The 25,487-nt window shown below is 45.2% G+C and overlaps 2 protein-coding genes and 1 pseudogene across 2 annotated transcripts; all 3 read left to right on the top strand.

The window, feature by feature from the left end:
- The first annotated feature begins 2,699 nt into the window (after positions 1-2,699).
- LOC123348313 (olfactory receptor 14A16-like) lies at positions 2,700-3,656 on the top strand. The gene has a single exon (XM_044985830.1). It carries the CDS (start codon positions 2,700-2,702, stop codon positions 3,654-3,656), a length of 957 nt encoding a protein of 318 aa, XP_044841765.1.
- Positions 3,657-12,893: 9,237 nt separating this feature from the next.
- On the top strand, positions 12,894-13,862 carry LOC123348309 (olfactory receptor 14A16-like). The gene has a single exon (XM_044985826.1). The coding sequence runs from the start codon at positions 12,894-12,896 to the stop codon at positions 13,860-13,862; it is 969 nt and encodes a 322-aa protein (XP_044841761.1).
- A 9,830-nt stretch (positions 13,863-23,692) lies between these two features.
- Positions 23,693-24,985, top strand: LOC123347457 (annotated as a pseudogene).
- The last annotated feature ends 502 nt before the right edge of the window (positions 24,986-25,487 follow it).

The following is a 25,487-nucleotide window of genomic DNA, read 5'->3' as shown; positions in this document are numbered from 1 at the left end:
CAGCCAAAACCTTTCCATCTTGGCTATGCCCTAGGACATACCCACTGTATTCTCTGTCCCACACTGCAGCCAGCTGAGCGGCAATGCTGCCAAGCCGTGCTCAGAACACACACATAGTCCGACACTGGCCATCCACCCCACAGCTCCCAGCCCGAGAAGACAAGCCAGAGAAAGGGGTGTGGGGAATCAGTGGTACAGGGAGGGGAAGTGACTGGCCCAAGGTCACACAGCAAGTCAGTGGCAGAAACCAGAACAGAACCCAAGTCTCCTGCCTGTACAGACATAAAGTCGCTGAGGGAAAGGATACAACACAGCAGGGATGGGTGGGATGCTACTAGTCCATCATCACCCAGAGATGGAAATGCAGTGGGATTTGGTGCCATAAGAACATAAGAACAGCCACACCGGCTCAGAGCAATGGTCCATCTAGCCCAGTATCCTGTCTGTTACAGTAGCTGGTGCTTGGAGCTTCAGAGGGAATGAAGAGAACAGGGCAATTATCAAATGGTCCATCCCCTGTCGCCTATCCCCAGCTTCTGGCAAACAGAGATTTAGGGACACCCAAACCACGGGGCTGCATCCTGACCATCTTGGCTATTAGCCATTGATTGACCTGTCCTTCAAGGTCTTGTCTAATTCTTTTCCTAACCCAGTTATACTTTCAGCCCTCACAAAATCCCCTGGCAATGAGTTCAACAAGTTGATTGTGTGGTATGTGAAGAAATTCTTCCTTTTGTTTGTTTTAAACCTACTGCCTAGTTATTTCACTGGGCGATGCCTGGTCCTTCTGTTCTGTGAAGGGGTAAACACCACTTTCCTATTCACTCTTTCCAGAACATGCATGATTTTATAGACATTTATCATATTCCCCTTAGTCAGCTCTTTTCTAAGCTAAACAACACCCGTCTCTTTATATCTCCTCATATGGAAGCTGTTCCGTGCCCCTAATCATTTTTGTTGCTCTTCTCTATATCTTTTCGAATTTGAATATATCTTTTTTTTTAGATGAGGCAACGACAACTACACACAGTATTCAAGGTCTGGGCGTACCATGGATTTATATGCTGGCGTTGTATTTTCTGCTTTATTATCTATCCCTTTCCTAATGGTTCCTAACATTTTCTTCACTTTTTTCACTGCTACTGAACATCAAGCAGATGTTTTCAGACAACAAACCACAATGACTCCAACATCTTTCTTGAGTAGTAGTAGCTAAATTAGACATCATCATTTTGTATGTTTAGTTAGGATTATGTTTTCCAATGTGCATTACTATGCATTTATCAATACTGAATTCCATCTGCCATTTGGTTGCCCAGTCACCCAGTTTTGTGAGATCCCTTTGTAGCTCTTTGCAGTGTGCTTTGGACGTAACAATCCTGAGTAATTTTGTATTGTCTGCAAATTTTGCCACCTCACGGTTGGCTCCATTTATGAATATGTTGAACAGCACAGGTCTCAGGGAAGATCCTTGGGGAGCGCAGCTATTTACCTCTCTCCATTGTGAAAACTGAATATTTCTTCCTACCCTTTGTTCCCGATCTTTTAGCAAGTTACTAATTCATGAGAGGACCTTCCCTCTTATCCCATTACTGCTAACTTTGTTGAAGAGCCGTTAGTGAGGGACATTGTTGAAAGCTTCCTGAAAGTCCAAGTACCCTACATCACCTGGATCACGTTACAGTAGCTACGCTGCAGTCATCTGGTCCAGAGGCTGATTTAAGTGTTGGTTTATTTCCCACATTTAGTAGTTTTGAGATTTCATATTTCAGTTCCTTCAGAACTCTTGGGTGACTACAATCTGCACCTGGAGATGTATTACTGTTTAATTTATCAATTTGTTCCCAAACCTCCTCTACTGACACCTTGATCTGGGACAGTTCTCAGATTTGTCACCTAAAAAGAATGGCTCAGATGTGGGAATCTCCCTCACATCCTCTGCAGCAAAGACTGATGCGAGGAATTCATTTAGCTTCTCTGCAACGGCGTTGTCTTCCCTGATTCCTCCTTTTGCACCTTGACCATCCAGCGACCGCACTCATTGTTTGGCAAACTTCCTGCTGCCAAAATACTTAAGCAAAATTGTTTAGCTTTTGTGTCTTTTGTTAGTTGCTTTTCATGTTCTTTTCTGGCCTGCCTAATTATACTTTTACACTTCTCTTGCCACAAATCAATGTGTAAATCAGTAGTTGGCCATTTACATGGTGTTGGTGTGGAATCATTGCAGACAAGCTGCCACGTAGGAGGCTGGGTGAGTCAATGTTAAACTTCTTTGAAAAGTGGGAATCACTATTTCAGCATTGCTATCAGTATTAGCCATGTTAGTATTTACATTTCATGCCCACATTTAGAGCCTTCTGTTTCTCACACTCGGGTACCATATTGGCTATTAATGTTGGATTTAGTTGTACTTTGTTCCAGCCTTCATACCGCATTGGCCAGATCCATCACCCTTAGCTTTAAAGGTGATAATCCAGTATTCACCAATGTGATAATGCATCTCACTAGTGCTCTGACTCACAGGGGTAAGGAGCACTCTCAACTTCTAGTCAGTGGAAGTGAGAAGAACTGTGCACCCTTGACATTCCCATCAGGAGATATTACGGAGAGAGAATTAGGTCATTTCCTCTGTCACTCTAATCTTGCCCATCGCCCTTCTCCTTCCATCCACAGGCAGGACACGGTGTATGGAGAGTGAAATGTCCAACCGAACCACCGTGACCGAGTTCCTTCTCCTGGGATTCTCTGATGTTCGGGAGCTGCAGATTTTGCACTTTGTGATGTTTCTGGTGATTTACCTGGCAGCCCTGGTGGGGAATCTTCTCATCATCATAGTTGTTGCCTTTGACCACCACCTTCACACCCCTATGTACTTCCTCCTGATGAATTTGTCCATTCTAGACATCGGCTCCATTTCTGTCCCAGTCCCCAAATCCATGGCCAACTCCCTCATGAACACCAGGTCAATTTCTTATTCTGGATGTGTCACCCAAGTCTTTTTCTTTATGTTCTTTGCTGTAACCGAGTACTCCTTACTCACCATCATGGCATACGACCGATACATCGCCATCTGCCAACCACTCCACTATGAGAGAGTGATGAACAGGAGAGCATGTGTCCAAATGGCAGCCAGTGCTTGGATGAGTGTTTTTGTCTACACTGCACTGCACACCGGGAACACCTTTGCACTATCCTTCTGTGGAGGCAACATGGTGGATCAGTTCTTCTGTGAAATCCCCCAGCTCCTCAAGCTCGCCTGCTCTGACTCATACCTCCATGAAACGGGGCTTATTGTCTTTAGTGTGTGCTTAGGCTTAGGCTGCTTTGTTTTTATAGTTGTGTCGTATGTTCAGATCTTCACCACAGTGGTGAGAATCCCCTCTGTGCTGGGCCGGCAAAAAGCCTTCTCCACCTGCCTCCCTCACCTCGTTGTGGTCTCCTTTTTCCTTTGTAGTGCTACCTTTGCCTACCTGAAGCCCTCCTCCAGCTCAACATCAAGTCTGAATCTCATGGTGGGTGTTCTCTATTCTGTGGTGCCTCCAGTGATGAATCCAATCATCTACAGCATGAGAAACAAGGAGATCAAAGCTGCACTGAAGAAACTGATAGGTTGGAGGTTATTCACCAAAAACAAAATGTCCATCTTTCATCTTTGATCATGATTTCTTTTGGTGTTTCTTTTCAAATATAATCAAATGAAGGCATTATTGTCTCCTTGAGAACATGATTGGAAATCTGCTTATGCAGAAAGTGGCGTTTACACCATTAAAAATGCAGAGTCAAGACAATGGATTAACTGTACATATACAGCTGTATAAATAAGATCATTATCTATCTATCTATCTATCTATCTATCTATCTATCTATCTATCTATCTATCTATCTATCTATCTATCCTGTATTGCCACCCACCATCACACCATCTCAGCACCTTCCACCTAAAATGAATAGCCATGATCAAGTTCCCAATGGACTTGATGAGGTCTCTGACTCTTTTTGCTTTTGTGGGTATAAATGCTGCATTGGACACCATGACTTTTGGTTATTTGTTTGCTTGTGTGACAGAGTGTGGTATGATGGTGTCATGTTGTGAACTTTGTTGTAGTTTATGTGGAAATATTGTCAGGGTGACAGGACAAGTCTGACCTGGCTCAATGGCAGCCTATTGTGCTGCATTCCAGTCAGCTGCCCTGCTTGGGAGAGGTCTTTGACACCTCACTGAAGGACCATCACTGAGACCCCATCAAGACTAGAGTCTGGGGTCATCGATCTTCATTGTGTCTCTGCTACTTGCCAACCCCAAGAGAAAATGATGTTTCTATACAGGGGGCCCACAGGCATGGAAGTTGGAGATGGAACTTCACAGTTTGAACCCATGGCCAAGAGACTGGGGCCTACTTAGCAGTGTGATGCCCCTTTCGAGATCGCATGGGGCCATCCGTGGCCACGTGTAGTAAAGACTTTCAGGAGCAAGATGGCAGTGGGACTCTGCCCAGCTTGAAACACAGATGAACCCTGGACTCACAGATCAGTCCGGGGGAGGGGGTGTCTCAGAATTGTCTTGTTTTACAAATCTGTGTCAGTCGAGGGCTTACGGCATAAAGTTTCCCTTTGCTACCCCCATGTTTCTTGCCTTCCTGCCCTGTTCTTCTTAAAGGGGTTCAGCTAGAAGCCAAAAGGGACCACAGGCTCGGTGAAGCTCTGGTGCAGTGTGTGAGTGACTGGGGGCCTGGGAGAACTCAGACACTGGTTTTGAGCTCTAAGGCAGCTGGACAATGGGCTCCCACAGCCAATGGAAGGGGATCAGAGTGTTCCCTAGAGCCCTGGAGCAAGAAACACTGATGAGACTCTACCCAGATGCAGTTGCCTTGGAAGTACGTGGCTCCCACTGCCTGGGCCCTCTTACAAGAGACAGGTGACTGGACAGCTGTATAAAGGGCCACGTACCAGCACCTGGCTTAGCTGCCTTTTGTGTTGTTTTATTGATCAGTTGGTCAATTTGGTTTAGTTCTTTTATTCTTTTGGGGGAGGGGAGGGAAATGATTGTTACATGAGGGTGTCATATTTGGTCTTGTGGTTGAGTAGCCAATGTGTGAACTGTTTGACGTTTGTTCTTTCTCTGAGTGAGATGAAGGTTTGCTTTCCACAGTGACCAAGGCGTGGGAAGGAGCCTCTGCAGCTTTCTGGATGTCCAAGTTCCTGTCGAAAGGATTATTTGGATGGTGCTGGGATTGTATTGTATTAGTAATGACGTGTTATGGGCCTTTCGCCTTGGATAAGTGCCTTTGATTATGTATTCCTTTAGATGGGAATAAATGGGCTGAAGGTGTTAACATAACCCAGTCACCATCCAACATTAAACAGTGTTAAACAAGTTCCGGATCTTGGTGACCAGAGACCTCAGTCTGATTCGCACCATGGCAAACACACCATTAAAAATCCAGTTAACCTTTTATTAACTATCCAGACAGGAAAGGAAACCACTCACAGTATTTGAAATGTAAAGTACTAAGTCAGGCTTTCATTTTAGCGACACTCCTTGTTCCCTTTCCCTTTAGCTGCAGGCAGTTTTTAGAAGGAAACCCCCCAGCGGTCTGGCAGGCTCTTAGAGGTATCAGAGATGGTAAGAACCGTCCTCTTGGGGAGAAGAGAAGAAGTTAGTTGAGTTGGGCTCATGCTGTCATTGTTGCTGTTTTTTTTTACTGTCCAGTCTTAGAAGCAAAATCCACCTTGTTTGTCAGTCTCTTCAGTGGTATCAAAGATGGAAATAACTGTGATCCCAGGTGGTGGTTGGGATTCAGCTGGAGCCGGTAGGGGTGACGATGTCATCTGGGCCCTTCTCTGTTGCACAGGTGCAGGATGACAAAGGCCTGGGGTCCCAGGAGACAGTAGGAGTGGCAGCCATGATGGTGAAGCTCAGTCCGGAAGCCTCCATCTGTTCTTCTTTGTGTTCTTTCTGTACTTTTCTCACAACATATCTTTCAGGACCCAGAAAGGGAGTGATGGGTGGAATAGTGTAACGTAGTGGGGATTTTCCCTTGTTATGTTGTATGTGAGTCTTACTGTTTTGCATGAATGCTGCGCGTGCCTCAGTTTCCCTGTGTATTGCACCAATGTCTAGGTGGTGGGAAAAGGGTGTGTGGCTTTTGTGGGGGATGCTCCAGCTGCCTGCAGGGATGCTATGGCTGCCCCCTTCCTAACCTGAGACCCAGGAGGGAGCTGTGACCAGGTGACTCTTGGCTCAGGAAATGAGACAAAGCCTGGAGGAGGAGCAATGGGCAGGGCAGGTGCCAGGCAGCTGGAAGAGAGTCAGTGTCAGCTGTCTTGGGGTGCAGGGGGAGGGCCAGAGCCCTGGCTCTGGGCTCTCCCCCCCACCACGAAGATGAACTTGGCTGAAAGTCACTGATTTCTGTGGTTAGAAGTTTTGTCCTACGCTGTGTCCCTGTCGACTGATAAATCTTCTGTTTTACCGGCAGGCTCAGAATCACGTCTGACTGCAGAGTTGGGGTGCAGGGCCCTCTGGCTTCCCCAGGACCCTGCCCGGGCAGACTCACTGTGGGAAGTGCATGGTGTGGAAGGGGATGCTAAATGCTTCAAAGTCAGACCCAGGAAGTTCAAAGCTGTGTAAGCTTCTTGCCCTGGAGCCAGGCTGCTCAGGGAGAGGAGACTCCCCCAGAGTCCTGACTGGCTGCATAGGAAGTAGTTTCAGAGCATCGCTCTGATGACTCTGTGACAAACAGTCCATCTCCTCATTATCTTTTCCTCCAGTTAGGCTTAATATCCGACATACCAATTTTGGCTTATTAAGGTTTCTTTTCAAAGAGAATTGGAGTTCGTTCTTCTATACAATGTTTTTCTATTTCTATATTCAGAGGTCAAACTTCAATTATCTTTAGCTTTCACATCTCCAAATCCTGACGGAAAAGTGTGTTTATAAGCAGAGTTGCCCAGTCTTTGTTACAATGTACAAGTTAAGGTGGCTTTTATTGACATTAGAAAATAAAGTGAAAATTTGATCAGACAGAGTTTTGGGAGGATAAATATAAAAAGTGGAAAATTGAATACATTTACTCTTTGGGTTTTGCTTTTCTTCCAGGTTTTTGCCTCCCCTCCTTCTTTTTGCCTTAGAAAAAGGGCAGAATATAAAAATAGAGAAAATAGTGACAGAAGTAGTAAAAAAAACCCAAAACCAAAAAAACCACCGAAAACACAAACCTAATTATTTTAGTTTAAAATGTGATCGATACTAATTTTTTTTAGTCAAAGGAATTAGTTTGAAAACTTTGGAAATGAAAATGTTTTTGATATTGTTTTGTAGATTGGTGAACTCTTTTGTTCTTCCCAATCAGCTTTAGATTTCTAAGAAGTTAAATTTGTTAGCACCTGTTAGTAAATATTAAAACCTTGACTTCTTCTTCCTGTGTATTTGACTCATTTATATATTAACTATTCTTTAGAATCTTTACCTTCAGCAAAGAGTATGTGTGACAAATCAGATACACTCAGACTGTGTAGAACATCACAACATATGCTTCTGGGAGAATATTCTTGGCAACGAGGTTTCCTTTGTCCAACAATCTATATAATAATACTGGTATGTAACTTAGTTTGGGGCAATGAAAACTGCGCGTCCCTTCCAGATGCAGGAGAGACATAGATCCAGCTCTTAGTCTGTCAACAAAGGGCGGCACTGTATTCTTTTATTTTCTGTATTCTCCATAGTGCTGTATTAATCTCTAATTGATAATCTTAGATTAAGTAATTCCAATTGAGCTTGTTATGTTGACAATCTTGAGTCATTAACTCAGACACACAACAAATTGCTGTTCCACTGTGAAAACAAATTAAGGAAAAAAGACCTACTCTTACTCAATGGATCTGCAGCCTTAGGGTATCAGAAACTTTAAAAGGGACGTATGCTCCTAAAGTTTTAAGTGCTTTAGAAACTCCAGTATAGGTGAGTCTATTCTATTCTATTCCACTAGTACAGGTGTGTCTCTTCTCTTCTCTTCTCTTCTCTTCTCTTCTCTTCTCTTCTACTTGTACAAGCTTATCTATTCTATTCTATTCTATTCCACTAGTACAGGTGTGTCTATTCTATTTTACTCTATTCATAGCAGGAATAGGGGGATCTATTCTATTCTAGGCCTAGTCTAGTCTAGTAGATGAGGGTCTAGTCTAGTCTATGCTAAACTAGCACAGGTGAGTTTATTCTATTCTAGTCTATTCCAGTGCTCTCCAAACTTCTTTGATCGTGCACCCCCATCAGTAACAATTTTTTGAGCTCGCACCCCCAAGATATGTATATTTATTTATATATAAATTATATACATGTACTACTAGACTAATATATTATGGACGTTATAAAACATACAAAAATAGAAATTAAAAAAGGATGGGATAAAAAGAAAGTTGGATCATTCATGCCAATACAAACTGAAGGTCAGATAGAGAAAATCTTAGCAATACTGAATTCCTCCCAAGTTCTGCCCTGGTGGGAATGAATCACGGCATAACCCTCAAAAGTGACATTCTTGTAATTAATCCCATGTGACAAAGAACTAAGAATGAACTAACAGGGTCAGTACTTGTGACTCCTCTTTGGTTTAAACTCACAGGCAAAGAATATGGGTTTAAAACTGTGTAATGGGCCAGTTTCCCAGTTGGAGTAAATCAGCCATTGCTCCATCAAAATCAAAGAGCCAGATCCCCAGCTGGTGAAAACAGCCGTAGCTGCTACGGAGACAGTGGAACTTTGTCAGTACACACCAGCTGAGGAGCTGGTCCTTAGTTGTTAGTATGTGCTTACGGGTTCCTCCTAATAACCTAATTCAACCAGCCAGGGCAGGCTGAGCTCTGGGTTCCTCTGCTGGCTGCATCCCAAGAGCTGTTGATGCAATGCAAGGGAACAACATCTCTGCTCCGGCAGCGGTAATGATGTGGCGTTAATGAAGGAACAGGCTATTCCAGGACAGCTGTGTTTCTGGTGCCACTGGGCTCTGAGCTATTCCAGGTCACATGATGGTACAATAAATGTATTTTTTTATTCTGCCAACCCCTTGGGACACTCTTTGTGCCTCAGCCCTCCCTTGTTTTTCACCAAGGGTCCTTCCAGGGACGCTACCATTGTGTGAGATCCAGGGCAGGTGCTGTTCCCCTCTCGGGGATTGGGCTCAGCAAGGGCAGGTTGTCAGGGTGGTTTGCTGCAGAGGTGAGAGCAGAGCTGGGTTCACAGCCCTGGAGACCATATTCAGCCATTTAGCCCCAGAGCAGGGACATCCTGCGCTGTGACCATCTCTGGAGTCTGCACAAGCTGCGATCAGCTCTAGAGATAGGAAGGGCTTTCAGTCCCTCATCCTATTTAGTCCATCACCTCTCAGCCAGGAGGGAGCATCCATCCGTGGAGTGGATCCTTGTCTGTTTGGGAACTGCAGAGAGACCCAGCAACTCCAGTGGAAGGACATGGAAAGGGCTGTGGGCTAATACAGTGATGGGAGCATGAGAGACAGACAGCTCAATAATGACAAACTAATCAGAACCCTGGAGGATCAAATGCTTCACTAGCTGTGAGAAATTCCACAGAAATCTGCATCGTAAGTTTGCTTTTTCAGCTAAATATGTTGGTGTGTTAATATACAGGGCAGATTGAAGAACAAAAATACGCATGACAGTTGGAACTCTTGGAGACTTTTACTATCACTTTAATCTGGCACCAGCCAGACTGATTTATTTGTAAATTTTGCCGCAGCAAAAATAGACTTTTCATCGAAATTGGGAAAACCAAACATTTTGTGTCATTCTGGGAAGTGAGAACAAGGCAATTTTAGGGAAGAGCTGTTGAAAACTGAAGAGTTTTAGCCTCTGCTATCATTGAAAAACAAAATACCTATGGATGATAGCAGAGTTTTTCTATGAACTTGTGTTCAATTGAAAACCCAGTTTTCCTTTGAGATAATTAAAGCCGAAAAAGTCTTAATTGGAAACTTAGATTTGTGCTAGGGTGCAGAAAAATAATATTTTCTATTCATATTAAAATTTCACCCCAAGTCCCTCTGCTCCATCTTCTATTATTTCTGTTACAAAGGGGTAGTTGCAGGTTGGTTAATCTGAGTGGGCAGCGAAGTTGACAGCCAGAATATATTTTAAACATACTAACGCCTTGAAGCGAAAACACATAGTCAAAGCTCCCAGCCAAAACCTTTCCCACTTGATCGTGCCCTAGGACATACCCACTGTATTCTCTGTCCCACACTGCAGCCAGCTGAGCGTCAATGCTGCCAAGCCGTGCTCAGAACATACACACAGTCCGACACTGGCCATCCACCCCACAGCTCCCAGCCCGAGAAGACAAGCCAGAGAAAGGGGTGTGGGGAATCAGTGGTACAGGGAGGGGAAGTGACTGGCCCAAGGTCACACAGCAGGTCAGTGGCAGAAATGAGAACAGAACCCAAGTCTCCTGCCTGTACAGACATAAAGTCGCTGAGGGAAAGGATACAACACAGCAGGGATGGGTGGGATGCTACTAGTCCGTCATCACCCAGAGATGGAAATGTAGTGGGATTTGGTGCCATAAGAACATAACAACAGCCGCACTGGCTCAGACCAATGGTCCATCTAGCCTGGTATCCTGTCTGTGACAGTAGCTGGTGCTTGGAGCTTCAGAGGGAATGAAGAGAACAGGGCAATTATCAAATGGTCCATCCCCTGTCACCCATCCCCAGCTTCTGGCAAACAGAGGTTTAGGGACACCCAAAGCACGGGGCTGCATCCTGACCATCTTGGCTATTAGCCATTGACTGACCTGTCCTTCATGGACTTGTCTAGTTCTTTTTCTAACCCAGTTATACTTTCAGCCCTCACAAAATCCCCTGACAATGAGTTCAACAAGTTGATTTTGTGGTATGTGAAGAAATTCTTCCTTTCGTTTGTTTTAAACCTACTGCCTAGTTATTTCATTGGGCGATGCCTGGGGTCCTTCTGTTCTGTGAAGGGGTAAACACCACTTTCCTATTCCCTCTTTCCAAAACATGCATGATTTTATAGACAGTTATCATATTCCCCCTTAGTCAGCTCTTTTCTAAGCTAAACAACACCAGTCTCTTCATATCTCCAAATATGGAAGGTGTTCCGTGCCCCTAATCATTTTTGTTGCTCTTCTCTATATCTTTTCGAATTTGAATATATCTTTTGTTTTTAGATGAGGCAACAACAACTGCCAGTATTCAAGGTCTGGGCGTACCATGGATTTATATGCTGGCGTTATATTTTCAGCTTTATTATCTATCCCTTTCCTAATGGTTCCTAACATCTTGTTTGCTTTTTTTACTGCTACTGAACATCCAGCAGATGTTTTCAGACAACGAACCACAATGACTCCAACATCTTTCTTGAGTAGTAGTAGCTAAATTAGACCTCATCATTTTTTATGTTTAGTTAGGATTATGTTTTCCAATGTGCATCACTATGCATTTATCAATACTGAATTCCATCTGCCATTTGATTGCCTAGTCACCCAGTTTTGTGAGATCCCTTTGTAGCTCTTTGCAGTGTGCTTTGGACGTAACATTCCTGAGTAATTTTGTATTGTCTGCAAATTTTGCCACCTAAGTCTTGGCTCCATTTATGAATATGTTGAACAGCACAGGTCTCAGGGAGATAAAGGTAAAGAGCGCAGCTGTTTACCTCTCTCCATTGTGAAAACTGAATATTTCTTCCTACTCTTTGTTCCCGATCTTTTAGCAAGTTACTAATTCATGAGAGGACCTTCCCTCTTATCCCATGACTGCTAACTTTGTTGAAGAGCTGTCAGTGTGGGACTTTGTCGAAAGCTTCCTGAAAGTCCAAGTACCCTAAATCACCTGGGTCACGTTACAGTAGCTACCCAGCAGTCATCTGGTCCAGAGGCTGATATAAGTATTGGTTTATTTACCACATTTAGTAGTTTTGCGATTTCATATTTCAGTTCCTTCAGAACTCTTGAGTGACTACAATCTGCACCTGGAGATGTATTACTGTTTAATTTATCAATTTGTTCCCAAACCTCCTCTACTGACACCTTGATCTGGGACAGTTCTCAGATTTGTCACCTAAAAAGAATGGCTCTTGTGTCGGAATCTCCCTCACATCCTCTGCAGCAAAGACTGATGCGAGGAATTCATTTAGCTTCTCTGAAATGGCCTTGTCTTCCCTGATTCCTCCTTTTGCACCTTGACCATCCAGCGACCGCACTCATTGTTTGGCAAACTTCCTGCTGCCAAAATACTTAAGCAAAATTGTTTAACTTTTGTGTCTTTTGTTAGTTGCTTTTCACATTCTTTTCTGGCCGGCCTAATTATACTTTTACACTTCTCTTGCCACAAATCAATGTGTAAATTGGTAGTTGGCCATTTACATGGTCTTGGGGTGGAATCATTGCAGACAAGCTGCCACGTAGGAGGCTGGGTGAGTCAATGTTAAACTTCTCTGAAAAGTGGGAATCACTATTTCAGCATTGCTATCAGCATAAGCCGTGTTAGTATTTACATTTCATGCCCAAATTTAGAGCCTTCTGTTTCCCACAATCAGGTACCGTATTGGCTAGAAATGTTGGATTTAATTGTACTTTGTTCCAGCCTTCATACCGCATTGGCCAGATCCTCAGATGGTGTAATCCATCGCCCTTAGCTTTAAAGGTGATAATCCAGTATTCACCAATGTGACAATGCATCTCACTAGTGCTCTGACTCACAGGGGTAAGGAGCACTCTCAGCTCCTAATCAGTGGAAGTGAGAAGAACTGTGCACCCTGGACATTCCCATCATGAGATACTATGGAGAGAGAATTAGGTCATTTTCTCTGTCACTCTAATCTTGCCCATTGCCCTTCTCCTTCCATCCACAGGCAGGACACGGTGTATGGAGAGGGAAATGTCCAACCAAACCACCGTGACCGAGTTCCTTCTCCTGGGATTCTCGGATGTTCGGGAGCTGCAGATTTTGCACTTTGTGATGTTTCTGGTAATTTATCTGGCAGCCTTGATGGGGAATCTTCTCATCATCATAGTTGTTGCATTTGACCACCACCTTCACACCCCCATGTACTTCTTCCTGATGAATTTGTCCATTCTAGACATTGGCTCCATTTCTGTCCCAGTCCCCAAATCCATGGCCAATTCCCTCATGAACACCAGGTCAATTTCTTATTCTGGATGCGTCACCCAAGTCTTTTTCTTTATGTTTTTTGCTGTAACCGAGTACTCCTTACTCACCATCATGGCATACGACCGATACATCGCCATCTGCAAACCACTCCACTATGAGAGAGTGATGAACAGGAGAGCATGTGTCCAAATGGCAGCCAGTGCTTGGATGAGTGTTTTTGTCTACACTGCACTGCACACCGGGAATACCTTTGCACTATCCTTCTGTGGAGGCAACATGGTGGATCAGTTTTTCTGTGAAATCCCCCAGCTCCTCAAGCTTGCCTGCTCTGACTCATACCTCCGTGAAACTGGGGCTGTTGTCTTTAGTACATGCTTAGCCTTCAGCTGCTTTGTTTTTATAGTTGTGTCGTATGTTCAGATCTTCACCACAGTGCTGAGAATCCCCTCTGAGCAGGGCCGGCATAAAGCTCTATCCACCTGCCTCCCTCACCTCACTGTGGTCTCCTTGTTCTTTTTCACTGTAGCCTTTGCCTACCTGAAACCCTCCTCCAGCTCAACATCAGGACTAGATCTCATAGTGGCTGTTCTCTATTCTGTGGTGCCTCCAATGATGAATCCGATCATCTACAGCATGAGGAACAAGGAGATCAAAGCTGCCCTGAGGAAACTTATGGCGGGGAGGTTATTCACCAAAAATGAACTGTCCATCTTTCGTCTTTGATTGGGATTTCTTCCTGTGTTTATTTTTAAATATGATAAAATGAAGGCATCATTGTCTCCTTGAAAACATGTTTTGAAATCTGCTTACGCAGAAAGGGGCATTTACACTGGTTAAAATTGCAGAGTCATGTCAATGGACTTATTATATATTTACAACTATATATATATAAAATCAGAATCTATCTATCTATCTATCTATTCTGTATTGCCACTCACCATCACACCGTCTCAGCACCTTCCACCTAAAATGAATAGCTATGATCAAGTTCCCAATGGACTTGATGAGGACTCTGACCCTTTTTCCTTTTGAGGGTATAAATGCTGCTTTAGATACCATGGTTTTTGGTGAATTGTTTGCTTGGGACAGTGGGGTATGATGGTGTCATATTGTGAACTTTGTTGTAGTATATGTGGAAATATTGTCAGGGTGACAGGACAAGTCTGAACTGGCTCAATGGCAGCCTATTGTGCTGCATTCCAGTCAGCTGCCATGCCTGGGAGAGGTCTTTGACACCTCACTGAAGGACCATCATTGAGACCCCATCAAGACTAGAGTCTGGGGTCATCAATCTTCATTGTGTCTCTGCTACTTGCCAACCCCAAGATAAAATGATTTTTCTATATAGGGGGCCCACAGGCATGGAAGTTGGAGATGGAACTTCACAGTTTGAAGCCATGGCCAAGAGACTGGGGCCTACTTAGCAGTGTGATGCCCCTTTCGAGATCGCATGGGGCCATCCGTGGCCACGTGTAGTAAAGACTTTCAGGAGGAAGATGGCAGTGGGACTCTGCCCAGCTTGAAACATGGATGAACCCTGGACTCACAGATCAGTCCGGGGGAGGGGGTGTCTCAGAATTGTCTTGTTTTACAGATCTGTGTCGGTCGAGGGCTTACGGCATGAAGTTTCCCTTTGCTACCCCCGTGTTCCTTGCCTTCCTGCCCTGTTCTTCTTAAAGGGGTTCAGCTAGAAGCCAAAAGGGACCACAGGCTTGGTGAAGCTCTGGTGCAGTGTATGAGTGACTGGGGGCTTGGGAGAACTCAGGCACTGGTTTTGAGCTCTAAGGCAGCTGGACAATGGGCTCCCACAGCCAATGGAAGGGGATCAGAGTGTTCCCTAGAGCCCCAGAGCGAGAAACACTGATGAGACTCTACCCAGAGGCAGTTGCCTTGGAAGTACGTGGCTCCCACTGATTGGTCCTCTTGCAAGAGGTGACTGGACAGCTGGATAAAGGGCCACATTCCAGCACCAGGATTAGCTGCGTTTTGTTTTGTTTTATTGATCAGTTGGTCAATTTGGTTTAGTTCTTTTATTCTTTTGGGGGAAGGGAGGGAAATGATTGTTACATGGGGGTGTCAATATTTGGTCTTGTGGTTGGGAAGCCAATGTGTGAACTCTTTGATGTTTGTTCTTTCTCTGAGCGAGATGAAGGTTGGCTTTCCATCGTGACCAAGGCGTGGGAAGGAGCCTCTGCAGCTTTCTGGGTGGCCGAGTTCCTGTCGAAAGGATTATTTGGATGGTGCTGGGATTGTATTGAATTAATAATGACGTGTTATGTGCCTTGCACCTTGGATAAGTGCCGGTGATTATGTATTCCTTTAGATGGAATAAATGGGCTGAAGGTGTTTACATAACCCAGTCACCATCCAACACTAAACAGTGTTCAACAAGTTCCAGAGCTTGGTGTCCAGAGACCTTAGCCTGCTTCGCCCCATGGCAAACACACCTTTAAAAATCCTGTTAACCTTTTATTAACTATCCAGACAGGAAGGGAAACCACTCACAGTATTTGAAATGTAAAGTACTAAGTCAGGCTTTCATTTTAGCGACACCCCTTGTTCCCTTTCCCATTAGCTGGAGGCAGTTTTTAGAAGGAAACCCCCCAGCTGTCTGGCAGTCTCTTAGAGGTATCAGAGATGGTAAGAACTGTCCTCTTGGGGAGAAGAGAAGAAGTTAGTTGAGTTGGGCCGGAGCTGTCATTGTTGCTGTTGTTTTTACTGTCCAGTCTTAGAAGCAAAATCCACCTTGTTTGTCAGTCTCTTCAGTGGTATCAAAGATGGAAATAACTGTGATCCCAGGTGGTAGTTGGCATTCAGCTGGAGCCGGTAGGGGTGGCGATGTCATCTGGGCCCTTCTCTGTTGCCCAGGTGCAGGATGACAAAGACCTGGGGTCCCAGGAGACAGTAGGAGTGGCAGCCATGATGGTGAAGCTCAGTCCGGAAGCCTCCATCTGTTCTTCTTTGCGGTCTTTCTGTACTTTTCTCGCAACATGTCTTTCAGGATGCAGAAAGGGAGTGATGGATAGAATAGTGTGACGTAGTGGGGATTTTCCCTTGTTATGTTGTGTGTGAGTCTTACTGTTTTGCATGAATGCTGTGTGTGCCTCAGTTTCCCTGTGTATTACACCAATGTCTAGGTGGTGGGAAAAGGGTGTGTGGCTTTTGTGGGGGATGCTCCAGCGGCCTGCAGGGATGCTATGGCTGCTCCCTTCCTTACCTGAGATCTAGGAGGGAGATGTGACCAGGTGAGTCTTGGCTCAGGAAGTGAGACAAAACCTTGAAGAGGAGCAATGGGCAGGGTAGGTGCCAGGCAGCTGGAAGAGAGTCAGTGTCAGCTGGCTTGGGGTGCAGGGGGAGGGCCAGAGCCCTGGCTCTGGGCTCTCCCTGCCCCCACCAAGATTAACTTGGCTGAAAGTCACTGATTTCTGTGGTAAGAAGTTTTGTCCTACGCTGTGTCCCCGTCGACTGATAAATCTTCTGTTTTACCGGCAGGCTCAGAATCACGTCTGACTGCGGAGTTGGGGTGCAGGGCCCTCTGGCTTCCCCAGGACCCTGCCCGGGCAGACTCACTGTGGGAAGTGCATGGTGTGGAAGGGGATGCTAAATGCTTCAAGGTCAGACCCAGGAAGTTCAAAACTGTGTAAGCTTCTTGCCCTGGAGCCAGGCTGCTCAGAGAGCGGAGACTCCACCAGAGTCCTGACTGGCTGCATACGGAGTAGTTTCAGAGCATCGCCCTGATGACTCTGTGACAAACAGTCCATCTCCTCACTATTTTCTCCTCCAATTAGGCTTAATATCCGACATACCAATTTTGGCTCATTAAGGTTTTCGTCTCCCCTCCTTCTTGTTGCTTTAGAAAAAGGGCAGAATATAAAAATAGAGAAAATGGTGACAGAAATAGTAAAAAAACAAAAACAAAACAAAAAAAACCCCGCCAAAAACACAAACCTAATTATTTTAGTTTAAAATGTGATTGATACTAATTTTTTTTAGTCAACGGAATTAGTTTGAAAAGTTTTGAAATGAAAATGTTTTTGAAATTGTTTTGTAGATTGGTGAACTATTTTGTTCTTCCCAATCAGCTTTAGATTGCTAAGAAGTTAAATTTGTTAGCACCTGTTAGTAAATATTAAAACCTTGACTTCTTCTTCCTGTGTATTTGATTCATTTATATATTAACTATTCTTTAGAATCTTTACCGTCAGCAAAGAGTATGTGTGAGAAATCAGGTAAACTCAGACTGTGTAGAACATCACAACAAATGCTTCTGGGAGAATATTCTTGGCAATGAGGTTTCCTTGGTCCAACAATCTATATAATAATACTGGTATGCAACTTAAGTTTGGGGCAATGAAAATTGCGTGTCCCTTCCAGATGCAGGAGAGACATAGATCCAGCTCTTAGTCTGTCAACAAAGGGTGGCACTGTATTCTTTTATTTTCTGTATTCTCCACAGTGCTGTATTAATCTCTAATTGATAATCTTAGATTAAGTCATTCCAAATGAGCTTGTTATTTTGACAATCTTGAGTCATTAACTCAGACACACAACAAATTGCTGTTCCACTGTGAAAACAAATTAAGGAAAAAAGACCTACTCTTACTCAATGGATCTGCAGCCTTAGGGTATCAGAAACTTTAAAAGGGACGTATGGTCCTAAAGTTTTAAGTGCTTTAGAAACTCCAGTATAGGTGGGTCTATTCTATTCTACTCCACTAGTACAGGTGTGTCTCGTCTCATCTCTTCTCTTCCACTAGTACAAGTTTATCTATTCTATTCTACTCCACTAGTACAGGTGTGTCTATTCTATTTTACTCTATTCATAACAGGAATAGGGAGATCTATTCTATTCTAGGCCTAGTCTGGTCTAGTACATGAGAGACTAGTCTAGTCTATGCTAAACTAGCACAGGTGACTCTATTCTAGTCTATTCCAGTGGTCTCCAAACTTCTTTGATCGCGCACCCCAATCAGTGACAATTTTTGAGCTCGCACCCCCAAGATATGTATATTTCTTTATGTATAATTATATACATGTACCACTATACTAATATATTATGGACGTTATAAAACATACAAAAATAGAAATTAAAAAAGGACGGGATAAAGATGAAATAAACAATATTTTTAAAATATTTTTATTGCATTTTGTTTATTAACAGTACAAAAAACCTTTTTGCTCTCACCAAAAAAATTAATAATAATATTTTTAGTGAGAGCAATGTGATTGAATATCCTTCATTATTTCTGAAAATCTTGGTTTAACACTTTGTGATACAGCAATTCGAAGGTCTGGATTAGGGTTAGGGTGGGGGAGGGAGCTCAGGATGGGGTTACGGGGTCTGGGAGGGGGCTCAGGGTGGGGTTACGGGGTCTTGGAGGGAGTTAGGGTGGGGGAGGGGCTCAGAGTGGGGGGTGCGGTGTCTGGGAGGGAGTTAGGGTGCGGGAGGGAGCTCAGGGTGGGGTGTTGGGTCTGGGAGGGTGTTAGGGTGGGGGAGGGGCTCAGGGTGGTGTACGGGGTCGGGGAGGGAGTTAGGGTGGGGGAGGGGCTCGGGGTGGGGTACGGGGTCTGGGAGGGAGTTAGGGTGGGGGAGGGGCTCAGGGTGGGGTTACGGGGTCTGGGAGGAGTTAGGGTGCGGGAGAGGGCTCAGGCCTGGGGCAGGCAGGAGGTGCAGAGCACTTACCTGGGGCAGCTCCTGTGTGGTGCAGGGGGTGTGCAGGTGGCTCTGCACAGCGCGGCACCACCCCCCTGGCCACAATTCTGGGAGCTGCCCCCCCCAGCAGGGCCACCTGGAATGCAGGGGCTTTAGGGGCTGCAGGACGCTGGGCTAAGGGGGCCCCGGGGCTCTGGCCCGCAGCTCTAAAGCCCTTTTCAGACTGCGGCCCTGCGAGCACAGGCCAGAGGACTCAGGAGGAGCAGGGGCAGCCTAGGGGGTCTGGATGCTCAACTTACCTTAGAAATTAATAGAAATTGGGCATGAAAATTCCCTTGAAAAACACCTTCCCTAGCCGTAGTTTCAGCAAGTCCCAAATATGACACAGCAGCCTCCTCCTCATAAATAGCTCCCAGAGACCAAGTGATTCCAGTGTTTCTATTTTGCCTGTTGCTAGTGTGTTGCTGGGTAAAGATGTGACAACCTTGTCTGATCAGGGTGGTATCATAGCCAAGGAAAGCATGAAGGTGAATTGACTACGTTACCCACTGACAGTGTGGAAACTTGTAACAGGGAAGAGAATGCTTCTAAGCGTTTGATTATGAAGTCTAGGAGGTTACCTGAAAGGGGGTTATGTGAAAATCCTCCTGATGGGCCAGAGGCGATTCTGGAGGTATGTGAGACTCAGGAGGAGTTTGGTGATTTGTCTGTTGTACCAAAGTCAGTTCTGGACATAAATAAATCTCTGAAAGAATCTGTTGCAGTGCGGGACATTGCAGAAGAAAAGAAATTTCTTGGTAAGGTCTTGAAAGTCTGTGAGAAGGAATTGTTTCCATTGACTCTTAATGGACCATTGTTCATAGTAAACAGTCTCTCTTCTGAGGAAAGGTGTTGGTGCCTAATGGGCAAAGTCTTTCAAATGTGTATGAATCTGCTGGCCTTGCTTTAGATTGGGGATTGGCAACCTTTGGCACGTGGGTCACCAGGGCAAGCACCATGCCTGGCCGGGCCGTTTTCTTTACCTGCCGTGTTGGCAGTTTAGGCCGATTGTGGCTCCCACTGGCCGCGGTTCGCCGCTCCAGGCCAATGGGGGCTGCAGGAAGCGGCATGGGCCAAGGGATGTGCTGGCCGCCCTTCCCGCCGCCCCCATTTGCCTGGAGCAGCAAACCGCAATGAATTTGATGTTAATATTAATGCTAATGTAAGCAGAGTCAGGATGAGATCTACCCTGACATCTGGTGGTACATTATGAGGAGTGGGCAAAGGAATTTTAGGAATGTGCATTTGCATTGGTAAACCCACTCCACTTAGCATAACACACAGCAGCATGGGATGGTTATTTTCACACTGTGGAATCCCCAATTTCTTTGTTATTGGGGCAGGAAGGAAAAGAAAGTGCTGTTACCTTAATTATGTGAATGAGGAACTATGAGACTGCTTTATGGCAGAAATGACTCAACCTACATTAAATAGTCCTTGCTAGACAAGGGACATGGGTTCCAAAACCCAGTGAATTGAGAGAGGTTGGGGACTGGTGTGTGTACCTGATGGTGTGGGCCCCTTTTGAGGGCCTGGAACACCAATTGCACATCCTCCTCTCTCCACTGTTAAAGAGCAGAGCTAATTTTGAAGCCTTTAGGAGTCCATCTGGAGGCTGCTGACCTGAATTCACGTTGGGCCAAGGTGGCACTGGGGCTCAAGTTGAAACCACTAAGAGCTGAAATCACTAAAAGAGCTAAGCTTACTGAGCTGAGATCACTGAGTGGGGGAGCCTGAAGATCGATCGCTAAGCAGCTGGCAGAGCGGAGCAGTCTGCAGCACGTTGGCGCAGCCCGTGGAACAGTGAGCAGTGTGGAGCGGTTTGCGGGGACGGCTGATACGGTTCACAGGTTGGCTGGAGGAGCGGCACAGCTGATGGAGTGGAGCCAGTCGTGGTGAAGGCTGCAGCAGAACGCCACGGAGAAGCGGGGCAGTCGGCCCTGGCCCACGTAAGGTGTCCCTTAACACCCTGTGTGTGGCCCCCCCCCATTTCCACCCAGGCTGGGGGGGTAAAACTCTGAAGATAAACTTTTGAACTCTGGGGTGGCACTGACTAGAGACAGAGACTCTTGGGTTGTTGGATTTTGGGGTGATTGGACTTAAGACCCTAAGGGGGAAAGGACATTGCCAAATGTACTTGGAGATGGGTTTTTTTGCTTATGGTTTGTGTATAGTCCTGTTTGTGGTGTCTCTCCAACGTGATGCCGCATTCTTTCCCTCCTTTATTAGAATCATAGAATCATAGAATCATAGAATTCAAGATCAGAAGGGACCATTATGATCATCTAGTCTGACCTCCTGCAAGATGCAGGCCACATAAGCCGATCCACCCCCTCCTTAAGCAAGCAACCCCTGCCCCATGCTTTGGAGGAAAGCGAAAAACCTCCAGGGCCACTGCCAATCTACCCTGGAGGAAAATTCCTTCCCGACCCCAAATATGGCGGTCAGCTGAACCCCGAGCATGCGGGCAAGACTCTCCAGCCATACCCTCTGGAAAAAGGCTAACAATATCCTATCATTGACCCATTGTACTAATTACCAGTGTGGCACTTAATTGACCTATTGACTTAGCCCGTTATCCTATCATACCATCTCCTCCATAAACTTATCTAGCTTAATCTTAAAGTCATGGAGGTCCTTCACCCCCACTGTTTCCCTCGGTAGGCTGTTCCAGAATTGCACTCCTCTGATGGTTAGAAACCTTCGTCTAATTTCAAGCCTAAATTTCCTGACTGACAATTTATATCCGTTTGTCCTCGTGTCCACATTAGCACTGAGCTGAAATAATTCCTCTCCTTCCCTGGTATTTATCCCTCTGATATATTTAAAGAGTGCAATCATATCTCCTCTTATCCTTCTTTTGGTTAAGGAAAACAAACCGAGCTCCTCAAGTCTCCTTTCATACGACAGGCTTTCCATTCCTCGGATCATTCTAGTGGCCCTTCTTTGTATCCGTTCCAGTTTGAATTCATCCTTCTTAAATATGGGAGACCAAAACTGCACACAATACTCCAAATGTGGTCTTACCAACGCCTTATATAACGGGACTAGCACCTCCTTATCCCTACTAGAAATACCTCGCCTAATGCATCCCAAGACCGCATTAGCTTTTTTAACGGCCACATTACATTGCCTACTCATAGTCATCCTACGATCAACCAGGACTCCTAGGTCCTTCTCCTCCTCCGTTACTTCCAACTGGTGCGTCCCCAGCTTATAACTAAAGTTCTTGTTAGTCATCCCTAAATGCATAACCTTACACTTCTCACTATTGAATTTAATCCTGTTACTAATACTCCAGTTTACAAGGTCATCCAAATCTCCCTGGAGGATATCCCGATCCTTTTCCGAATTTGCAATACCTCCCAACTTGGTGTCATCCGCAAACTTTATCAGCCCACTCCTACTCTTGGTTCCCAGGTCAGCGATAAATAGATTGAATAAAATCGGACCCAAAACCGAACCTTGAGGAACTCCACTGGTAACCCCCCTCCAACCCGACAGTTCCCCCTTCAATTAAAAGGATTAAAAGGATTTTGCTACACTCGGACTCTGTGCTTGCGAGTGGGGAAGTATTGCCTCCTAGAGGCGCCCGGGGGGGTGGTGGTAGGTAATTGTCCCAGGTCACTGAGTGGGGGCTCGAGCCGGTTTTGCATTGCGTTATTGAAACGGAACCCCTGGATACTGAACCCGGCCCTTGTTGCTGCCAACTCAGAGGGGCAGTAGGGTTACACTAATGTTAACTCTTGTGGCTAATGTGTTGCTAATACCAAGAACTGTAAAAATTTACAATGTGCCTAATCTTTTGGGAAAAACCCTTGAACATATTAAGAGTGATACGTAAGAGCACGCTTTATGTTAAAAGATGTCATGATACTAATAGTTCACAGTTAGTGCCTGTAACTAATCTGGAAATTGCACACAGAAGAAAAGACATTGCAGACCTAATGTGTGGTATGAGAAGGGAAACTGAGGCACACTATCATATTGGTTTCATGACTAAATGCCAAGATTCCTACACTCTAAAGAACCTTAATATCTACATTGACTAGTTCTTAACTGGGTTCCAAACATTTGCCTGAGCACTCTCCCTCTTCAATCTAAGGAAGCCAGAAACTTTGGGACCCTGGGAGAGATTGTGACCAAGGTAAGGGTCAGTCACCATCTTTCTGGAAGACTGTGGGTGAGAAAGCCTTGAATCAAAACTTTCTAGATTAAGATTTAGCCTTTTAGCTCTGTTTTCACTTTTGTTTGCTGGCAAACATTTCTAACTTGGTCTCTCATATTTGAATTTACTAAAAATCTTGTCTTTTTTGTTAATAAATTGGTTTTATTTGAAAACTAACCCAATCCAATGCTGTGTTTCAACTGAACTGTTTGGTAACTTCAGTTTAACTAGCAAACCGTTGAATATTGACTCTGTACAGGAGCAATGAACCTTTAATAGCTGCTGCACAGTGCAGAATACAGGTTTTGGGGAAAATTTGGTACTGGGAGTGTGCTGGGGTCAACCTGCAAGTAGCAACTAAGGCTGGTGGAAGCCACAATGTGGCTGGTGTGTTGCTGACAGACTGCTGGGGTCAGAGATACGGGGCCAGTGCTGCATCTCTACACAGACACTCAGGGTGCAGCTCGCATGCTGCTAGGCTGGTTGTGAGTGTCCCAGATCGGGAGCTACCACAGCAAAGCATTGTGAGGCACCCAGGGTTATGGAGCAGGCGGTGACTCAAACACTCCTTGGTCTGGATTGCACCCCAGAATCTGACAGACACCCCCCACTCCTGATGAGAAACCTGGACTGTTAGAACCCCTGGACTCCCAGAAAATCCACATTCTTCCCAACCCTGAATCTCTGGGGCACATGAGGAATCTGTGGCCTGTGCGAGGTGGGCACCATCAGGGCCTCAGGCTGATAAATGGAGACAGTTGTTAGCAGGGGACATTTTGAGAGTGTAGGTTGCTACTGTTCATGCCCAAACACCCGAAACTGGAGATAACCACTGGGGGAGGGCAGGCGTTTTGCTGCAGCAGAGCACTCACCACTGGGGCTGAGGACACAGTCTGGAATTTGGTAAACAAAGAAAATGTCCAAGCAGGTGTATCAGTTAACATGGAGTTAGTATCCCTTTAATGTCCGTAATGTACTAAGATTACATCATAACTATTATCATCGTGTTTCCTCTTCAGGACTCTTTAGAGGTTAATAAATAGAGAAGAAGAACCTCAGCAACCCAGTGACAGAATTTGTCCTCTTGGGCCTCACCCAGAGTCCTGAGCTGCAGCAATTCCTTTACGTGGCTTTCTTCATAATCTACGTGAACATCTGGCTGGGAAACTTCATCATCATCACCACTGTGATCAGTGACCATCGGCTCCACACGCCCATGTACTTCCTGCTGGCCAACTTGGCTTTCCTGGACCTCAGCAACTCATCCGTCAGTACTCCAAAATTGCTCTCAGGTCTCCTCTCCCAGCATAAAACCATTTCGTTCAATGAATGCATCCTCCAGATGTTTTTCTTCCACTTCATGGCTGGAGCTATGGGGATATGCCTTGTGGGGATGGTGATTGATCGGTGTGTTGCCATCTATAAACCACTGCGGTACTTGACTATCATGAACCAGCGTGTGTGCATGGGGATAATGGTACTGGCATGGATGGGTGCATTGGGTCACTTTGCTATTCAGATTGGACTGCTCCTCCAGTTACCCTTCTGTGGGCTGAAGATCCTGGACAATTTCTACCGTGATGTCCCACAGGTCATCAAACTGGCCTGCACTGACACTCAGTTGGCTGAACTGCAGATGATCTTTAACAGTGGAGCAGTGATAATAATAATATTCATCATTCTGCTTGTTTCTTACACCGCTGTCTTAGTCAAGATCAGAACACACATCACGGATGGGAAGCAGAAAGCTCTGTCCACTTGTGGAGCCCAGATTATTGTGGTATGTTTACAAGTCATACCCAGCACCTTCATCTACACTCGGCCCTTCAAGAAGTTCACCCTGAATAAGGTGTCTCAGTCATTTACATTGCAATCACCTCGATGCTGAACCCGATGATCTACACGCTGAGAAACGCTGAGATGAAGAAGGCCATCAGGAGAGTGATGAGCAGAATGCTGTGCTCAGGGAAGGAGATAGAGACATAATTTATCTTTCAATGTCCATTTGTGTTAAAAACCTGATCTCAGTGACGTATCAGAGAGCAGTTGTATGTGGCATGTGAAATGTGTGTGTGGTCAAATGAGTTCAAATCCTGCCTACTCATGAGAATCTCACCTCACAAATGCATAATAGACTGAGGGCTTGTCTACACTTACCGGCAGATCGATGCTGCGGCGATCGATGCAGCGGTGGTCGATTTAGCGGGTCTACTGAAGACCAGCTAAATGGACCGCAGATCACTCTGCCATCTACTCCTGTACTGCACCGGAATGAGAAGAGTAAGGGGAGCATCTCCCTTTGAAATGTTGTAGTGTTGACCCCGTAGTAAGTAGATCTAAGCTACGTCCTCTTGAGTTATGCTATCAATGTGACTCAAATTGCATGGTTTACATCGACTTTCCCACGTAGTGTAGACATGGCCAAGGGGTCAGAACCTTGGTAGAAAGAAATAAAGCAGTCAGTGAAAATAAGACATAGCTCCATCTG

The sequence above is a fragment of the Mauremys mutica genome, chromosome 13 (assembly GCF_020497125.1).
Source record: "Mauremys mutica isolate MM-2020 ecotype Southern chromosome 13, ASM2049712v1, whole genome shotgun sequence".
Taxonomy (NCBI): domain Eukaryota; kingdom Metazoa; phylum Chordata; order Testudines; family Geoemydidae; genus Mauremys; species Mauremys mutica.
The sequence above is the reverse complement of the archived record's forward strand: the minus strand, read 5'-3'. Positions and strand labels throughout refer to the sequence as shown.

What these genes read in the sequence shown, in the direction of transcription:
- LOC123348313 (XM_044985830.1), top strand. Translation starts at nt 2,700, where the DNA reads ATGTCCAACCGAACCACCGTGACCGAGTTCCTTCTCCTGGGATTCTCT.
- LOC123348309 (XM_044985826.1), top strand. Translation starts at nt 12,894, where the DNA reads ATGGAGAGGGAAATGTCCAACCAAACCACCGTGACCGAGTTCCTTCTC.